The following is a 16,144-nucleotide window of genomic DNA, read 5'->3' on the forward strand; positions in this document are numbered from 1 at the left end:
TCAGGACACCCCTACTCTTACTGACTGTTATGGTCGTCATCCCTCCTCTAGCGGGCGCTACTACCTTCTCTGGTATTTATTTTAGTTTTATAATCCCCAGCTGTGTCTCTTTTGTGTTATTTAAGCCGTAGTTCTGAGCACTGGAAGACGGACCACCAGGCCATATTCTGAAACTAATGAAATAATCTCGTTTCTGCTCGGGAGGACAGTGCCCTCTGCAGGCTCCTCACTCTACTGCAGTACTGTAATACAACCAACCTAAATTGTTGTATTAATCCAAAATTCTTTATACCTGTGTATCTATGTAAATCTTTTTAGAAACAAATACACCACCATTATTGTGACTAACCATTTTCATTGAAGTGAAACAGTATATCTTAGCAACACCCTTCAATACAAGCGTTTACAAGAGAACATTGAGATGCACCATTTCTGAAATTAGTTATATCTTCACAGCACTGGACAACACATTCCAGAGGGAGATGCATTCACTGCCGTACAGAGTTGAAATTCCAATAAGCTCAGACCCCAGACCAAGAGCTTGAATGTTTGCATTTTATTGAGCTGCCAAAAGAGAGACAATTATATCTGATCTCTCACAGCAAGTAGAGCAAAGCCAAGAGTACAGCCACACCAGAGAGAGAGGAGATCCCAGAATATTCCTCAGTAATAAACACACAAGAGGGAGAGAGGAGGTAACAGTGGGAATAGTACAAAAGGTGGCATTGACCGGTGATTCAATCAAATATCAGATTGAGCTAAGCCTGCAGTTTGCTGCGAGTCAGCCAGGGGCGCTGTCCTCAGCAGGAGCCTCAGATCCCAGTGTGTTGCTTTATCCAGGCCCTGTAGCTGGAGACCTGGGTGAAGACTCCGGGGTATAGCGGGATGGCGCATTGCAGCCCAAAGCTGACGATCCCGGCCTGGAGCCAGGGGCTCCTCTTATTTTTCCGACAGACCAGGGGGCCCCCAGAGTCGCCCTGCAGAGAGAGAGAGAGATCGTGGAGAGTCAAGGGTGAGAGGCTGAGGAGAGCGAGAGAGTGATCGATCTGTCACCTCCTTCATTGCCAAACCCCCGAACCCCAAGAATGAGCTGCACTGTTCTGGGACAATCAGGACAATCCAGGGAAAGACTCATCTACACCCACGCTATCGGGACAATCCAGGATCAGACCCATCTACACCCACACTATCGGGATAATCCAAGAACAGATTAATCTACATCCACACTATCGGGACAATCCAGGAACAGACCCATCTACACCCACAGTATCAGGACAATCAAGGGAAAGACTCATCTACATCCACACTATCGCAACAATCCAGGGACAGACTCATCTACATTCACACTATCGGGACGATCCAGGAACAGACCCATCTACACCCACAATATCAGAACAATCCAGGGAAAGACTCATCTACATCCACACTATCGCAACAATCCAGGGACAGACTCATCTACATCCACACTATCGGGACGATCCAGGAACAGACCCATCTACACCCACAGTATCAGAACAATCCAGGGAAAGACTCATCTACATCCACACTATCGCGACAATCCAGGGACAGACTCATCTACATCCACACTATCGGGACAATCCAGGAACAGACTCATCTACAGTACAGCCTTGCTATCGGGACAATCCAGGGACAGACTCATCTACAGTACACCCACACTATAGGGACAATCCAAGGACAGACTCATCTACAGTACATCCACACTATCGGGACAATCCAGATTGACCCAGGAAAGGTACAGTATATGGGAATCAAGCAAACGCAACTTCGCCTTTCTAGTAAACCTACCTGACAGGTGCCCTTGCCTCCTGCCTCGTACCCGGCACACAGCATCTCTGGCAGGATGACGTAGTGATCCTTTGACATCCTCTGACACTCCAAGTTGTCCATGATAGGGAGCTGGACTTCCTGTAGGGTCCCAGGTTCAGAAAGAGAAACTGGAAGGCAAGGAAGACACTCAGAGACAGAGAGGAGAGTCTGATATCTCAGTCCGCACCTCCACATCTGATCATACGCACTTCAGCACCCTTCCTGACAGAACGCAAGGGGACAATCGTGCCTGAACTACGGTCAGAAAAGTAAACACCCTGGCGCCGAAACCTGGGTGGCACTGAAAGTGTGTGTATGCAATTTTCCCAGTTCCGAAACCAGCAACATCTCCTACCCGAATTTCCGACGTTTCCCCACCCTGTGGCCCAGCAGTCCCACTTGGCAGAGATGTTGTTGGAGGCCTCGGCCAGGGCGACGGGCTTGACGTACTGGTTTAAGGTGGCAGTCGCATTCAGCTCTATCAGGGCGACATCAGACCCTCCTGTAAAATCACTGTAGCTCTCATGCACGATGATCCTCTTCACTGAGTGAGTTTGCTGGTACTCATTAGAATTCGACAGCTGATAGCCTCCCAGCGTGATACTTGTTTCCCACCAGTTCAAGGGGCTGCAAAGTAGGGGACAGCTGTTATAGTGGGAGACCTCTGAGGACAACAGGGTTGCCACTGTAGGAGGTGCCCTTGGACCATTAGGTGGTGCCCTTTCCACCTGACCAGTCTTTCCAAACCATTTCCCCAGTATGGTGATAGAGAAAGCCATGCGGTACACTGGGTGAAATCATAGTTCCAGGTCTTGGCTACTAAGTCATTACAGATCCTGCAGTGTCCTGACTGCCAGTCAGTACAGATCCCAGGACACTGTCAGTAAGAGTAGGGGTGTCCTGACTGGTCAGTACAGATCCCAGGACACTGTCAGTAAGAGTAGGGGTGTCCTGACTGGTCAGTACAGATCCCAGGACACTGTCAGTAAGAGTAGGGGTGTCCTGACTGGTCAGTACAGATCCCAGGACACTGTCAGTAAGAGTAGGGGTGTCCTGACTGGTCAGTCCAGATCCCAGGACACTGTCAGTAAGAGTAGGGGTGTCCTGACTGGTCAGTACAGATCCCAGGACACTGTCAGTAAGAGTAGGGGTGTCCTGACTTGTCAGTCCAGATCACAGGACACTGTCAGTAAGAGTAGGGGTGTCCTGACTGCCGGTCAGTACAGATCACAGGACACTGTCAGTAAGAGTAGGGGTGTCCTGACTGCCGGTCAGTACAGATCACAGGACACTGTCAGTAAGAGTAGGGGTGTCCTGACTGGTCAGTACAGATCCCAGGACACTGTCAGTAAGAGTAGGGGTGTCCTGACTGCCGGTCAGTACAGATCCCAGGACACTGTCAGTAAGAGTAGGGGTGTCCTGACTGCCGGTCAGTACAGATCACAGGACACTGTCAGTAAGAGTAGGGGTGTCCTGACTGGTCAGTACAGATCCCAGGACACTGTCAGTAAGAGTAGGGGTGTCCTGACTGCTGGTCAGTACAGACCCCAGGACACTGTCAGTAAGAGTAGGGGTGTCCTGGCTGCTGGTTAGTATAGATCTCAGGACACTGTCAGTAAGAGTAGGGGTGTCCTGACTGCTGGTCAGTACAGATCCCGGGACAGTGTCAATAAGAGTAGAGATGAAAGGAACTATAAATGCAGGGAACTATGATATCGATGGTACTACAGGACCCTGCAGAAGATCTCAGTTCATTTAGGAGTAGACTGTATCACCAGCTTCTTATCATATATCTGTGCTGATGATACTCAGATATTATGTTCATACTAATTACATTTCAATGAAACACAAAATTTTGGTGTAATATTTGATTGGATTGGCTGTTGTGTCTTAAATGCTAATTACTGTAAAAACATAGTTCTTCCATCTCAGAAATGTCACTAGACTGCCTCCTCGCTGGGGAATTTAAAATCCACATGGAGCAAACTTGAAAATTTGGCAACCGGCATTCTGACCAGGTTACTTGCAAGTGTTCACATCACTCCTCTCTTGGAGCCCTGGCACTGGCTTCCTGTCAAGTTTCAGTTCGACTTCAAAATGCTCATGCTTGGCTATACAGCTCGGCACCTTAAGGCTATAAAGCTCTTCATGGCTTGGCACCTCTCTTGCTGTGATCCAGAGCTCCGGAAATCTATCCCAAAGGACATCAGATCAGAGAGCTGGCTACCCTGAATGCATTACATCGCGGCTCAAAACCTTTCTTTTAAAAAAAGCTGTTATTGAAATGGCGTGCGTGTCTGCTTCATTTTCTAATGATCATGGATTTTCTGATGTATTTCTAACTACTTGTGTTTCTTATGTGTGCTTGTTTTGTTTTGGCAGTAAAGTGCTTTTGAGATGTTACTTTTAAAGGTGCTACGTAATGTAGCATACTAAGGTTTTTTATTATTAGTATTGTAGTGCTTCCAGGTTCACGTGGGTATGCACCCTCACCCCTCCCGCATCAAGTCGACCCCCCACCGCTGGGGGCTCAAACCTGGGCCTCTAATGTCACTGAACAAGGAACCAGCCAGCTGAGCTAAAGGGATTCTTATTATTTTTATTATTAATAACCAGCTGTGTTTGTGTTAATGGAGTTGAACTAAAGCAGTAGATACTTACAAATCCACACAGTGTGCTGCAGTGAGAACCCAGCGATCACTGATCAGGGTGCCATCACAGGAACCTCCCCCTCCACTGAGCATAACCAGCCTGAGATAAACCATCCAGGGCCACTGTCCCTCCTTCGCATCCTGTCCACCCACAATGGAGCTTCTGGACAGAGGAGAGCTGGACACTGGAGAGAGAGAGAGGGGTTAATACAGACACACTGACTGACTGGACACTCCAGTACATTAACACTGCACTGAGAGAGAGGGGTTCATACAGACACACTGACTGGACACTCCAGTACATTAACACTGCACTGAGAGAGAGGGGTTCATACAGACACACTGACTGACTGGACACTCCAGTACATTAACACTGCACTGAGAGAGAGGGGTTCATACAGACACACTGACTGACTGGACACTCCAGTACATTAACACTGCACTGAGAGAGAGGGGTTCATACAGACACACTGACTGACTGGACACTCCAGTACATTAACACTGCACTGAGAGAGAGGGGTTCATACAGACACACTGACTGACTGGACACTCCAGTACATTAACACTGCACTGAGAGAGAGGGGTTCATACAGACACACTGACTGACTGGACACTCCAGTACATTAACACTGCACTGAGAGAGAGGGGTTCATACAGACACACTGACTGACTGGACACTCCAGTACATTAACACTGCACTGAGAGAGAGGGGTTCATACAGACACACTGACTGACTGGACACTCCAGTACAATAACACTGCACTATTTTGACTTGAAACAGTAAGACTAGTAGTAGTAGTAGAGAAGTAGAGGGGTTTACTGCCATATGTACTTGTACATCTTATTCACTCTGATCTCCTGGGACATACACATCACACAGTACAGCAGACGACGCCACACGATATAGACAGTAAGTACATTATGACATAATGAATTAATTTACCAGTACAAGAAATGTGTAGTAGTGAAAGAAAAGACATATGTTAGACCAAGTAAAAAGTGAATAGTGCAGATGTGCATCGGGTCTGGGGTGTATCAGTCAGCTGTGGAGGATTTGTACTGCAGCAAAGTAGAAGCTGTTCTTGAGTCTAGCGTCTGTGCTTTAATAGTGCGATACCACTTGCCAGAGCGCCGGGGGAGAACAGTCTGTGGCCGGGATGGGTGGGATCCTGAGGGATGGACTGAGCTCTATCGTCGCAGCGGATGGTGAGAATCTAACCGATTGATGGCAGAATTCACATTCTATAATATGATCTACAGCCCTGTTTCAGGCGATCGAACCTGCTGTGTCGCTGCTCTGACATGGAGCTCACCAGCGTCCGCTTCGCCGCTCACGCTGGTTTCAGACTGTTTGATGGGGAGAGAAGTCGTGGTCATGAGCTGCAGCCCTTTCCCCCAGGGGGCTCCCGAAGCCGGATAAGAGAAACCTGCTGTCTAGGAGTCTTACTCAGCCTCTTGGCTTTTTCAATTGACCCTTTCATGTGGAAAAGGTATAAATTAGGAAATCAGCTTTAAACCAGCCAGAGCCTGCTGCCTGTGAACATGCGAGGTCATTGCAGGAGAAGTGAGCCAGGAGCTTGGTCACTCCTTACCTTCACACGTGTCCAGGATCAGGATCCAAAACAGCAGCTGCAGGACAAGTGTCTTCATCTCGCCGACTCCTCACTGGACACAGAGGACTGACCTTCCCAAGCTTCTCACTGGACACTAGACTGACACAGAGGACTGACCTTCCCAAGCTTCTCACTTGACACTAGACTGACACAGAGGACTGACCTTCCCAAGCTTCTCACTGGACACTCAACACTGCAGATTGAGCTTTCCTGACTACTGCTGGACCCTGGACACAGGGGACTGACTACTGCTCCCACTCCACTGCAGGAATCTGGAGACCCTGCGCTTTATACAGATCCACCAGCACTGGTAACCACTCCCCCCAGCAGACTGGAATCTTCCCTCTCGCTAAAGAGGCAGAACTGAGAGCTGTATCTCAGCTGGACCCGATTGCATCTGTGCACGGTATCTGGACCCCAGAGGAGATGACAGGGCCCGATCATATCTGCACCCAGAACCCGTGTCGGATGGTATCTGGGCTCGAAACGCTGACAGGGCCGGATGATATCCAGCCCTGAAAAGTGCTGAAGGATGAAGATACAGACCCCTCTGCGATAACACCTCAGTAAGACTCTCCCTTGCCTTGGGATCTGTTTCAGGGCCAGATGGACATAGATCAGGAGTGGACATGGATGTTCAAGACTCCAGGTCAGCGGACAGGTGTCTGCTCTGTGATGCTCTGTGTTGCTCTAAGGCACTGTGGGCCGCTGACTGTGGTCCGACAAGCCACCCTCAGTAAAGGCACAGCGCTCTGACTCTGGGAATCCAGCTCCAGGAGCTGGGTGTTTTCCGCAGGCTGGCAGAGTTTGCCGAATGTAACATGGTGGGTCTTTAGGCCTCCCTTTTCCCTGGTTAGAGGTTCGATATGTTGTGGAGGTAGAGAGCCGGCGTGTGGTCGCTCAGAGCCAAGTTCCGTCACTCATGCAACACAGGTAACGAGGTCTTAGGGAAGAGCTTGTTGCTCACAAGGTAATGCAAGCGTTACGGCTCAAGAGAAAAAAAATAATACAGTTCTCCGTTCTTCTAGAGGAAGAAAAGATTGCACCTTAGCTGAGTAGCCGTTGGCGATAATGCTACAGTGTTACAGCAAGATAAGTGAGAAGCTAGTTATGACACATTGTTTGAAAGAGATCTCGCAGTGGGGATTAAAGATTTCCTGTGTCTATTAGTATGACACCTGTAGGCACAGAGGCACCTCCAAGATGGGAGGAGTGTGAACTGGCAGCAGAGGGGGTGAGAGACACAATCCATCACACACCTTGCTAACCTTGACTCCCTCTGCTTATAGTCGATATTTAAGGTGATTTGTTTGTCCCCAATCAATTTGCTGTTTATTTTGACTAATTTACTCAGCCTATTACTATCAATGGTACTTATCTTACCAACCCAGCAAAGTGAGACAGTATGTTAAACACTTTCAGTGAATACTTTCAGGAGAAAGGCCTTAGGATGGTTCTCTCTACCTTGAACTGGCTTAGTTTCCTTTGAAAAAAGAGTCTCTGTTGTTTTTACAAATGATGTCTCAGAATTTGTCCCAGCTCAGAGTTTTGGCTATGACCAGTCCAAGTACTTGTAATCATTGACAGTTCCTACAGTTTGACCATTAATTACACTAGGTTGGAGGGATGTTGCGTTTTTTTCCTAAAATCCTTGAACAGCTCTGTTGTTTTTAAAACATTTAACTGCACAGAGCACTCATCCCACCGTTTAGTAACCTCATTTACAATCGGTCCATGATGGTTTTCTGTGTCCCTTAACAGGCTGACCAGGGCTGTGTCATAGGCAAGCGTAATGAGATGTCTGTTTGTGTGTTTGCTTTTACAACTGTCAGTGTGCAAAATGGACAGTGAGGGGGACAAAACACAGCCCGGATAACCAGTTCCCCAATTGGACCTGTTGAGTCCTGCTTGATAAAAATTAAGGACCCATCTTATCACGTTACTGTTTAGCCTGAAGTCATCTGAGAGTACCTGTGCAAGCAACCATGGTTGTATCGCATTAAAAGCCGAGGAAAAGTCAACAAATAATGCCACTACAAATGACCTTACTTGATCAGGATACTGGTAGACCAGATTTAACAATGTGTGTCGTCTACACCTTTGCAAAAAAATAGTCAAAAGTGCTCTTTCCCTTGTTCCAAATCACTAAATCGTTCAGACCCGGTGCCGTTTAAATAAATTCTCCCGCGTTTCTGAACGTCATTTCGCAGCCGAAAGCCGGTAATAAGGCGTATTGCTCGTGCCTTGTGCCCTATGAGAGCGCTTTCCCAGCCTTCAGAAACCGAATAAAACCGAGAGAACCAACTCTATAGGAGTTCGTATTGCCCGAGGAGGAGCTGTGACGATACCAGGGGAGTGACGACGGCGCAGGTGGAAGCACGGTTTCTAAACGTGCTTCTAAAGGAAAGGGAAAGACAATACAAGCTGCAACCCGCGGCAGTAGTAGTCGTAAGAGGAAGTGTCTCCTGACAGCAAGTAAACAGTAAACAGAGCTCACGACCGCCAGCAAACACGTGCTCCTCGTTAGTATAGTGGTGAGTATCCCCGCCTGTCACGCGGGAGACCGGGGTTCGATTCCCCGACGGGGAGGTATGTTGTTTTCCTCCCATTCTCAGAGGGAGAAAACTTACATCATTTTCTTTTTACTCTTCCACACGGGCAGCCCGTCACCTAATAAAGGCGTTACCAAAATATGTTTGTCTAGGAACATATTCCGTCGTTGTGTTCTTTTCAGTTGCACTCTTAACAAATCATCAGGAAAAGGAAAGGTACTGTCAGAAGTGGGATTCGAACCCACGCCTCCAGGGGAGACTGCGACCTGAACGCAGCGCCTTAGACCGCTCGGCCATCCTGACGTACAGCGGTACCACATCGGTGATCTGAAGGCACCGCGCTCTTGTTTGGTGCGGGTTTCGTTTGTGGAAGAAGAAAAATGAAGTGTAACATTTTTTTTATTCGTCACGTCAATGAAACAGAAAAAAAGGTGACCACCCCAGATGGGACTTGAACCCACAATCCCTGGCTTAGGAGGGCAGTGCCTTATCCATTAGGCCACTGGGGCTTGGCGAAGGGACTATAGCTCTTTTGTGTTCTGTGCGGGGACTGGAGAGCCGGTACTGTCCCGGGTGTTAAAGACCGCAATCACTGTCAGTTCCACTAGAGGGCAGCAGAGCACAGTTCCTACATTATTCTCCATAAGAGAAGCAAGCCGTATTTGGGGAGAAAGTTAAGGAGTGTGCGATGCATTTTCTGACAGTTGGAAAGACTGCCCCCACACTGTCATTCCCAGCAGCTAAGTTACAGAACAGGGTTTCACTCCTTCTGTGAGCTTCATTCTTTTCAGTGAGCTCATCGCTTGTGGAAATCGCGCCACCTTTCCTCGCTTTTAAATCTTTGAACAGTCCCCTCTCCGCCGGAACGTGTGTGTGAGTCCGACACGGCTCTCGTTTATCAGCTGTACGTAGCATAATACATTTCACCGTGGAAATAAAGATCAAACGGTTTGGGGAAAAGGAAAAAGGGATTTCATGGCCCGTACGGGGATCGAACCCGCGTCCTTGGCGTTATTAGCACCACGTTCTAACCAACTGAGCTAACCAGCCCCTCCAGGACATTAACACTAAACTGAGAGAGACGGGTGCATACAGACACACTGACTGACTGGACACTCCAGTACATTAACACTGCACTGAGAGAGACGGGTTCATACAGACACACTGACTGACTGGACACTCCAGTACATTAACACTGCACTAAGAGAGAGGGGTTCATACAGACACACTGACTGACTGGACACTGCAGTACATTAACACTGCACTGAGAGAGAGGGGTTCATACAGACACACTGACTGACTGGACACTCCAATACATTAACACTGAACTGAGAGAGAGGGGTTCATACAGACACACTGACTGACTGGACACTCCAGTACAATAACACTGCACTGAGAGAGAGGGGTTCATACAGACACACTGACTGACTGGACACTCCAGTACATTAACACTGCACTGAGAGAGAGGGGTTCATGCAGACACACTGACTGACTGGACACTCCAGTACAATAACACTGCGCTGAGAGAGAGGGGTTCATACAGACACACTGACTGACTGGACACTCCAGTACATTAACACTGCACTGAGAGAGAGGGGTTCATACAGACACACTGACTGACTGGACACTCCAGTACAATAACACTGCACTGAGAGAGAGGGGTTCATACAGACACACTGACTGACTGGACACTGCAGTACATTAACACTGCACTGAGAGAGAGGGGTTCATACAGACACACTGACTGACTGGACACTCCAGTACAATAACACTGCACTGAGAGAGAGGGGTTCATACAGACACACTGACTGACTGGACACTCCAGTACAATAACACTGCGCTGAGAGAGAGGGGTTCATACAGACACACTGACTGACTGGACACTCCAGTACATTAACACTGCACTGAGAGAGAGGGGTTCATACAGACACCCTGACTGACTGGACACTCCAGTACATTAACACTGCACTGAGAGAGAGGGGTTCATACAGACACACTGACTGGACACTCCAGTACATTTACACTGCACTGAGAGAGGGGGGTTCATACAGACACACTGACTGACTGGACACTCCTGTACATTAACACCACTATTTTGACTTGAACACGATAAAGAAGATTAGTAGTAGTAGAGTAGTAGAGGAGTTTATTGCCATATGTACTTGTACATCTTATTCACTCTGATCTCCTGGGACATACACATCACACAGTACAGCAGACGACGCCACACGATATAAACAGTAAGTACGTTACGACATAATGAATTAAACTCCCAGAACAAGAAATGTGTAGTAGTGAAAGAAAAGACACATGTTAGACCAAGTAAAAAGTGAATAGTGCAGATGTGCATCGAGTCTGGGGTGTTGCAGTCAGCTGTGGAGGATTTGTACTGCAGCAGAGTAGAAGCTGTTCTTGAGTCTAGCGTCTGTGCTTTAATAGTGCGATACCACTTGCCAGAGCGCCGGGGGAAACAGTCTGTGGCCGGGATGGGTGGGATCCTGAGGGATGGACTGAGCTCTATCGTCGCAGCGGATGGTGAGAATCTAATCGATTGATGGCAGAATTCACATTCTATAATCATTGCCACAGCCCTTTATACCCTTTGTAGTGCACCTTTGTCACGCCTCCACAAGCGTTTCCACACCCCACCCTCATCCCAGTACTCCCAGTGCTTGCTCAAACACGGTCAGGGCGCCTCTCGGTGAGACCAACAGATTTCCAGCTAGGTCCCAGTCGGTCTGATCTACAGCCCTGTTTCAGGCGATCGATCCTGCTGTGTCGCTGCTCTGACATGGAGCTCACCAGCGTCCGCTTCACCACTCACGCTGGTTTCAGACTGTTTGATGGGGAGAGAAGTCGTGGTCATGAGCTGCAGCCCTTTCCCCCAGGGGGCTCCCGAAGCCGGATAAGAGAAACCTGCTGTCTAGGAGTCTTACTCAGCCTCTTGGCTTTTTCAATTGACCCTTTCATGTGGAAAAGGTATAAATTAGGAAATCAGCTTTAAACCAGCCAGAGCCTGCTGCCTGTGAACATGCGAGGTCATTGCAGGAGAAGTGAGCCAGGAGCTTGGTCACTCCTTACCTTCATGTGTGTCCAGGATCAGGATCCAAAACAGCAGCTGCAGGACAGGTGTCTTCATCTCGCCGACTCCTCACTGGACACAGAGGACTGACCTTCCCAAGCTTCTCACTTGACACTAGACTGACACAGAGGACTGACCTTCCCAAGCTTCTCACTGGACACTCAACACTGCAGATTGAGCTTCCCTGACTACTGCTTGACCCTGGACACAGAGAACTGACTACTGCTCCCACTGCACTGCAGGTATCTGGAGACCCTGAGCTTTATACAGATCCACCAGCACTGGTAACCACTCTCCCCAGCAGATTGGAATCTTCCCTCTCGCTAAAGAGGCAGAACTGAGAGCTGTATCTCAGCTGGACCCAATTGCATCTGTGCACGGTATCTGGACCCCAGAGGAGCTGACAGGGCCCGATCATACCTGCACCCAGAACCCATGTCGGATGGTATCTGGGCTCGAAACGCTGACAGGGCCAGATGATATCCAGCCCTGAAAAGTGCTGAAGGATGAAGATACAGACCCCTGTGCGATAACACCTCAGTAAGACTCTCCCTTGCCTTGGGATCTGTTTCAGGGCCAGATGGACATAGATCAGGAGTGGACATGGATGTTCAAGACTCCAGGTCAGCGGACAGGTGTCTGCTCTGTGATGCTCTGTGTTGCTCTAAGGCACTGTGGGCCGCTGACTGTGGACCCGACAAGCCACCCTCAGTAAAGGCACAGCGCTCTGACTCTGGGAATCCAGCTCCGGGAGCTGGGTGTTTTCCGCAGGCTGGCAGAGTTTGCCGAATGTAACATGGTGGGTCTTTAGGCCTGCCTTTTCCCTGGTTAGAGGTTCGATATGTTGTGGAGGTAGAGAGCCGGTGTGTGGTCGCTCAGAGCCAAGTTCCGTCACTCATGCAACACAGGTAACGAGGTCTTAGGGAAGAGCTTGTTGCTCCCAAGGTAATGCAAGCGTTACGGCTCAAGAGAAAAAAAATAATACAGTTTTCCGGGCTTCTAGAGAAAGAAAAGATTGCACCTTAGCTGAGTAGCCGTTGGCGATAGTGCTACAGTGTTACAGCAAGATAAGTGAGAAGCTAGTTATGACACATTGTTTGAAAGAGATCTCGCAGTGGGGATGAAAGATTTCCTGTGTCTATTAGTACGACACCAATAGGCACAGAGGCGTCTCCAAGATGGGAGGAGTGTGAACTGGCAGCAGAGGGAGTGAGAGACACAATCCATCACACACCTTGCTAACCTTGACTCCCTCTGCTTATAGTCGATATTTAAGGTGATTTGTTTGCCCCCAATCAATTTGCTGTTTATTTTGACTAATTTACTCAGCCTATTACTATCAATGGTACTTATCTTACCAACCCAGCAAAGTGAGACAGTATGTTAAACACTTTCAGTAAAAGACTTGGAGAAAGGCCTTAGGATGGTTCTCTCTACCTTGAACTAGCTGAAAAAAAGAGTCTCTGTTGTTTTTATAAATGATGTCTCCGAATTTGTCCCAGCTCAGAGTTTTGGCTATGACCAGTCCAAGTACTTGTAATCATTGACAGTTCCTACAGTTTGACCATTAATTACACTAGGTTGGAGGGATGTTGCGTTTTTTTCCTAAAATCCTTGAACAGCTCTGTTGTTTTTAAAACATTTAACTGCACAGAGCACTCAACCCACCGTTTAGTAACCTCATTTACAATCGGTCCATGATGGTTTTCTGTGTCCCTTAACAGGCTGACCAGGGCTGTGTCATAGGCAAGCGTAATGAGATGTCTGTTTGTGGGTTTGCTTTTACAACTGTCAGTGTGCAAAATGGACAGTGAGGGGGACAAAACACAGCCCGGATAACCAGTTCCCCAATTGGACCTGTTGAGTCCTGCTTGATAAGAATTAAGGACCCATCTTATCACGTTACTGTTTAGCCTGAAGTCGTCTGAGAGTACCTGTGCAAGCAACCATGGTTGTATCGCATTAAAAGCCGAGGAAAAGTCAACAAGTAATGCCACTACAAATGACCTTACTTGATCAGGATACTGGTAGACCAGATTTAACAATGTGTGTCGTCTACACCTTTGCAAAAAAATAGTCAAAAGTGCTCTTTCCCTTGTTCCAAATCACTAAATCGTTCAGACCCGGTGCCGTTTAAATAAAGTCTCCCGCGTTTCTGAACGTCATTTCGCAGCCGAAACCGGTAACAAGGCGTATTGCTTGTGCCTTGTGCCCCATTTAGAGCGCTTTCCCAGCCTTCAGAAACCGAATAAAGTCGAGAGAACCAACTCTATAGGAGTTCGTATTGCCCGAGGAGGAGCTGTGACGATACCAGGGGAGTGACGACGGCGCAGGTGGAAGCACGGTTTCTAAACGTGCTTCTAAAGGAAAGGGAAAGACAATACAAGCCGCAACCCGCGGCAGTAGTAGTCGTAAGAGGAAGTGTCTCCTGACAGCAAGTAAACAGTAAACAGAGCTCACGACCGCCGGCAAACACGTGCTCCTCGTTAGTATAGTGGTGAGTATCCCCGCCTGTCACGCGGGAGACCGGGGTTCAATTCCCCGACGGGGAGGTATGTTGTTTTCCTCCCATTCTCAGAGGGAGAAAACTTACATCATTTTCTTTTTACTTTTCCACACGGGCAGCCCGTCACCTAATAAAGGCGTTTCCAAAATATGTTTGTCTAGGAACATATTCCGTCGTTGTGTTCTTTTCATTTGCACTCTTAACAAATCATCAGGAAAAGAAGAGGTACTGTCAGAAGTGGGATTCGAACCCACGCCTCCAGGGGAGACTGCGACCTGAACGCAGCGCCTTAGACCGCTCGGCCATCCTGACGTACAGCGGTACCACATCGGTGATCTGAAGGCACCGCGCTCTTGTTTGGTGCGGGTTTCGTTTGTGGAAGAAGAAAAATGAAGTGTAACATTTTTTTTATTCGTCACGTCAATGAAACAGAAAACAAAGTGACCACCCCAGATGGGACTTGAACACACAATCCCTGGCTTAGGAGGCCAGTGCCAAATCCAATTAATATTTCTCTTTCAGTCAGGCTGCTCTGCGCGTGTAGTGTAGCTTTTTAGCTGGCAGGGGACCAACCTGTGTCTTAATTCTTCTCATTCGGCTTTCCTCCTTGAAAGACGCACAATTACACGTCGTTATGAAAGGACGACGCGTGAAGAAATCAAAATGACACAGATGTATAAAGTCATAAACTTTCAGTGAGTAATAAAACGTACACCATGGTGAAGTCATTAATTTCAGTTTGTAGTCTGTCTCTGTTGTTTCCGCTCTTGCTGTAGAGCGGACGCAGGCGGGAGCATCTCTCTGAGGACAAGTCCAGTCATCCCGCAAGAGAGAAGACCTGTCAACCAGATGTGCTCTGACATGGCAACAATAGAAGCTCTCTGTGCCAGGAGTGGGATTCGAACCCACGCCTCCAGGGGAGACTGCAACCTGAACGCAGCACCTTAGACTGCTCGGCCACCCTGCCTATTGACTCTTTTTCGTCATCACTGTGTGCCACTTCCTCCCCTCCTACCGGGTACCGTCACTGCCCTCACGAACTCCAATAATCAAAAAATAATTTGTATTTATTACTAATAATTAAGACACATAATTGAAACTATTTCAGACAACATTTTACGTTCAATTTTTCGATTGTTGTTTCAGAAAAAAACTATGAGTATCACACGGTACCACGAACAACACCGCGCCTGTTATCTGGTGAGCTTGCGAGGGTGCCCACTCAGGACTGCGAGCAGTTTCCCACTTCATACCCACACTCCTACAGAAAGCCTCACCGACCCTACGCCACTGTCCCTTTGTTTCCTTGAAAAGACCTCTGTGCTTGAATCCACTGACACAGAAATACACGTCACGGTCTCAAGCCAGAAGGACTTGTGCGAGGTGGGATTTCAAAGACGGACTCGGAGCAGCAACAAAGAGAAAAAGTATTGGTGAGGCACACAGGCAGATCCAAATCCAAGCATATTGTAAAAAAAAATTTGCCACGTACTTTGGTGATTCGTTCATTTGTAGTCTTACGAGACAACCTGAGAAAAGCTCTGTTTCAGGAGTGGGATTCAAACCGATTTGTAACGGACACAGCGTTCTCTCTTGATTATTTCAGGCTTCGGCTTTGATTTTGATAATTTTCAGAAATGCCTGTAAAACCTGTTTCCAGCCGTGGTACCGGTACTGCTCCTTCTCACGCACTAACATCTACGGACTCGGTTATTCCAGTTTTATTTTTGAGATTTTAAAAGAATGCAGCAGGTCATGAACGTTTGACACGCGAAATGCGAGATGTTGTGAAAACATTTCCCACGTTAGTGATTTTTTTCATTTGCAGTCCTACAAGACAGCATGACAAAAGCTCCTTCGCAGGAGTCGGATTCAAGCTCACGCCTCTAGGGGAAACTTTAAGCTGGACACAG

At 48.0% G+C, this 16,144-nt stretch overlaps 1 protein-coding gene and 3 non-coding genes across 6 annotated transcripts; 2 read left to right on the plus strand and 2 right to left on the minus strand.

Annotated features, from left to right (window-relative positions):
- Positions 1-541: 541 nt before the first annotated feature.
- Positions 542-11,990, minus strand: LOC138238340 (prostasin-like). Of its 3 annotated transcripts, none has more exons than XM_069188648.1 (5): positions 11,725-11,990; positions 4,489-4,663; positions 2,183-2,454; positions 1,807-1,955; positions 542-977 (listed from the first exon to the last, which is right to left on the minus strand). In XM_069188648.1, the coding sequence occupies exons 1-5, from the start codon at positions 11,780-11,782 to the stop codon at positions 813-815; spliced, it is 819 nt and encodes a 272-aa protein (XP_069044749.1). In that variant the 5' UTR covers positions 11,783-11,990; the 3' UTR covers positions 542-812. The 3 variants fall into 3 exon arrangements, with proteins under 3 accessions (XP_069044749.1, XP_069044750.1, XP_069044748.1); XM_069188649.1 differs by lacking the exon at positions 11,725-11,990 and adding an exon at positions 6,071-6,338 and having other exon boundaries at positions 1,838-1,955; XM_069188647.1 differs by lacking the exon at positions 11,725-11,990 and adding an exon at positions 6,071-6,338.
- trnad-guc (transfer RNA aspartic acid (anticodon GUC)) lies at positions 8,609-8,680 on the plus strand. The gene has a single exon. It is a non-coding gene; the product is annotated as a tRNA-Asp (tRNA).
- Positions 9,080-9,152, minus strand: trnar-ccu (transfer RNA arginine (anticodon CCU)). The gene has a single exon. It is a non-coding gene; the product is annotated as a tRNA-Arg (tRNA).
- Positions 11,991-14,205: 2,215 nt separating the features above from the next.
- Positions 14,206-14,277, plus strand: trnad-guc (transfer RNA aspartic acid (anticodon GUC)). Its single transcript has one exon. It is a non-coding gene; the product is annotated as a tRNA-Asp (tRNA).
- The last annotated feature ends 1,867 nt before the right edge of the window (positions 14,278-16,144 follow it).

Source organism: Lepisosteus oculatus, chromosome 4 (genome assembly GCF_040954835.1).
Source record: "Lepisosteus oculatus isolate fLepOcu1 chromosome 4, fLepOcu1.hap2, whole genome shotgun sequence".
Taxonomy (NCBI): Eukaryota; Metazoa; Chordata; class Actinopteri; order Semionotiformes; family Lepisosteidae; genus Lepisosteus; species Lepisosteus oculatus.